This window comes from Anneissia japonica, unplaced genomic scaffold (assembly GCF_011630105.1).
Source record: "Anneissia japonica isolate Jap-2015-1 unplaced genomic scaffold, ASM1163010v1 scaffold52739_len1511_cov92, whole genome shotgun sequence".
NCBI classification, from domain to species: domain Eukaryota; kingdom Metazoa; phylum Echinodermata; class Crinoidea; order Comatulida; family Comatulidae; genus Anneissia; species Anneissia japonica.
Genome location: NW_022747948.1, coordinates 1 through 1511, shown reverse-complemented (window position 1 = coordinate 1511; position 1511 = coordinate 1). Strand labels below are relative to the sequence as shown.

General features: G+C 34.3%; 1 protein-coding gene across 1 annotated transcript; it reads left to right on the top strand.

Annotated features, from left to right (window-relative positions):
- The first annotated feature begins 35 nt into the window (after nt 1-35).
- Nucleotides 36-462, top strand: LOC117120643 (WD repeat-containing protein 81-like). The gene is made up of 2 exons (XM_033265670.1): nt 36-163; nt 279-462. Exons 1-2 carry the CDS (start codon nt 54-56, stop codon nt 445-447), a joined length of 279 nt encoding a protein of 92 aa, XP_033121561.1. The 5' UTR covers nt 36-53; the 3' UTR covers nt 448-462.
- The last annotated feature ends 1049 nt before the right edge of the window (nt 463-1511 follow it).

The following is a 1511-nucleotide window of genomic DNA, read 5'->3' as shown; positions in this document are numbered from 1 at the left end:
AGTCGAATAAATTTTGTTTTGTACTCTCAGCTATGCCATTAGAAACGTTGGAAATGTTGGACGAGAAGGACGGGAACGATGAGATTCAGTTGCAGTTACATGAATCATTCACGCCCGAGCTTGCATACGCAGCCTACATTCCACTACGTCGTCTGATGGGCGAGTAAGTCAATTAAAATTTTATTAAGTGGCTGCAGCTCGCAGTGTAATGGTGAAGATTGTGTCTTAATGCACGTTGTTTTTTTTTTCTTTATGCATATTGTTTTTTTTTCATATAGTATTTACATGGAGAATAGCATAGAAAATAGTGATTTGATCTGGAAGTTATCTGACGCTCATGAACAAGCTTTATCAGAAGAAAGAGATGCAGCAAATGCTTTACTTTCACCAGCTCCAAGTGAAGGGTCTGAAGGTATGAAAAATCTGGTCCTAGCCTCTTCCAAGTGATAATCAATGACTCGGCACTTGATTGTCCTACCAGGTGAAAATTTGTAGGCGAATTTACTCTCACTGAAATTTCGAAGATAATAATATGGACAATATCCAAACTTATTTCAGTAACTTAGATGAATGGTGCCAAATTAATAAAATGTGCCGTAACCCAAAGAAGTGTAAATCAATGAATATTAATTTCTGTAAGACCCCGGTCTCTGTAAGACCCCCTGGTCGATGAGCTTGATAATAACCGAGTCCCAGTGGAATCAGTTAGGCAAATGAAACTTCTAAGTGTAACAATTCAGGAAAACTTAAAATGGGATATCCATATCAATGAAACTGTTAGTAAGGTGAATACAACCTTACATATGGTGTCAATTTTTTAAAAATTTGGAGCACCTGAATCTCAAATAATTAAGATTTATAAATAATTTATACGTCCTATCATCGAATACGCATGTCCAATGTGGCACTCCTCCCTTACTTCCGGACTAAGTTGTGATCTGGAGGCTGTCCAGAAAAGAGTTTTAAGAATTGTTCTGGGGCGGCTGTACTTCTCTTATACTGCCACCCTTGAGCAGTTTTCTCTGGAGAGACTCTGTGACCGCCGTATACATCTTGTCTGGAGGTTTGGGGGGGACAGTCCGTGGAAATATGGATAATATTCTTCCCAAAATCCGTTCTGAAGCAACTAATAAAAAACTAAGACAAGCTAACAAACTATCACAGTATAAGTGTCGTACGGAAAGATTTAAAAAATCAAAATTACCCTTTTTAATTAAAAATGACTTGGCATAATCAAATCAATAATGATATTGTGATAATTGTTTATCTTTTTCTCACAAATTTGTAATATTAATAATTATGTTAATACCGCAATATTGCTCCTTTTTCTTAATCAAAATAAATTTTTTGTAAAAAAAATGTAAAAAATCAATGATGATTTTGTGACAATCGTTCTTTTTTTCTCACAATTTTTTATATGTGTATGTTGATGTATTTATATATATTTTTATGTGTATTTCAATTTGATATTTTGTATGTATGTCCTTGTATCTGTTTATTTTTATGTATAT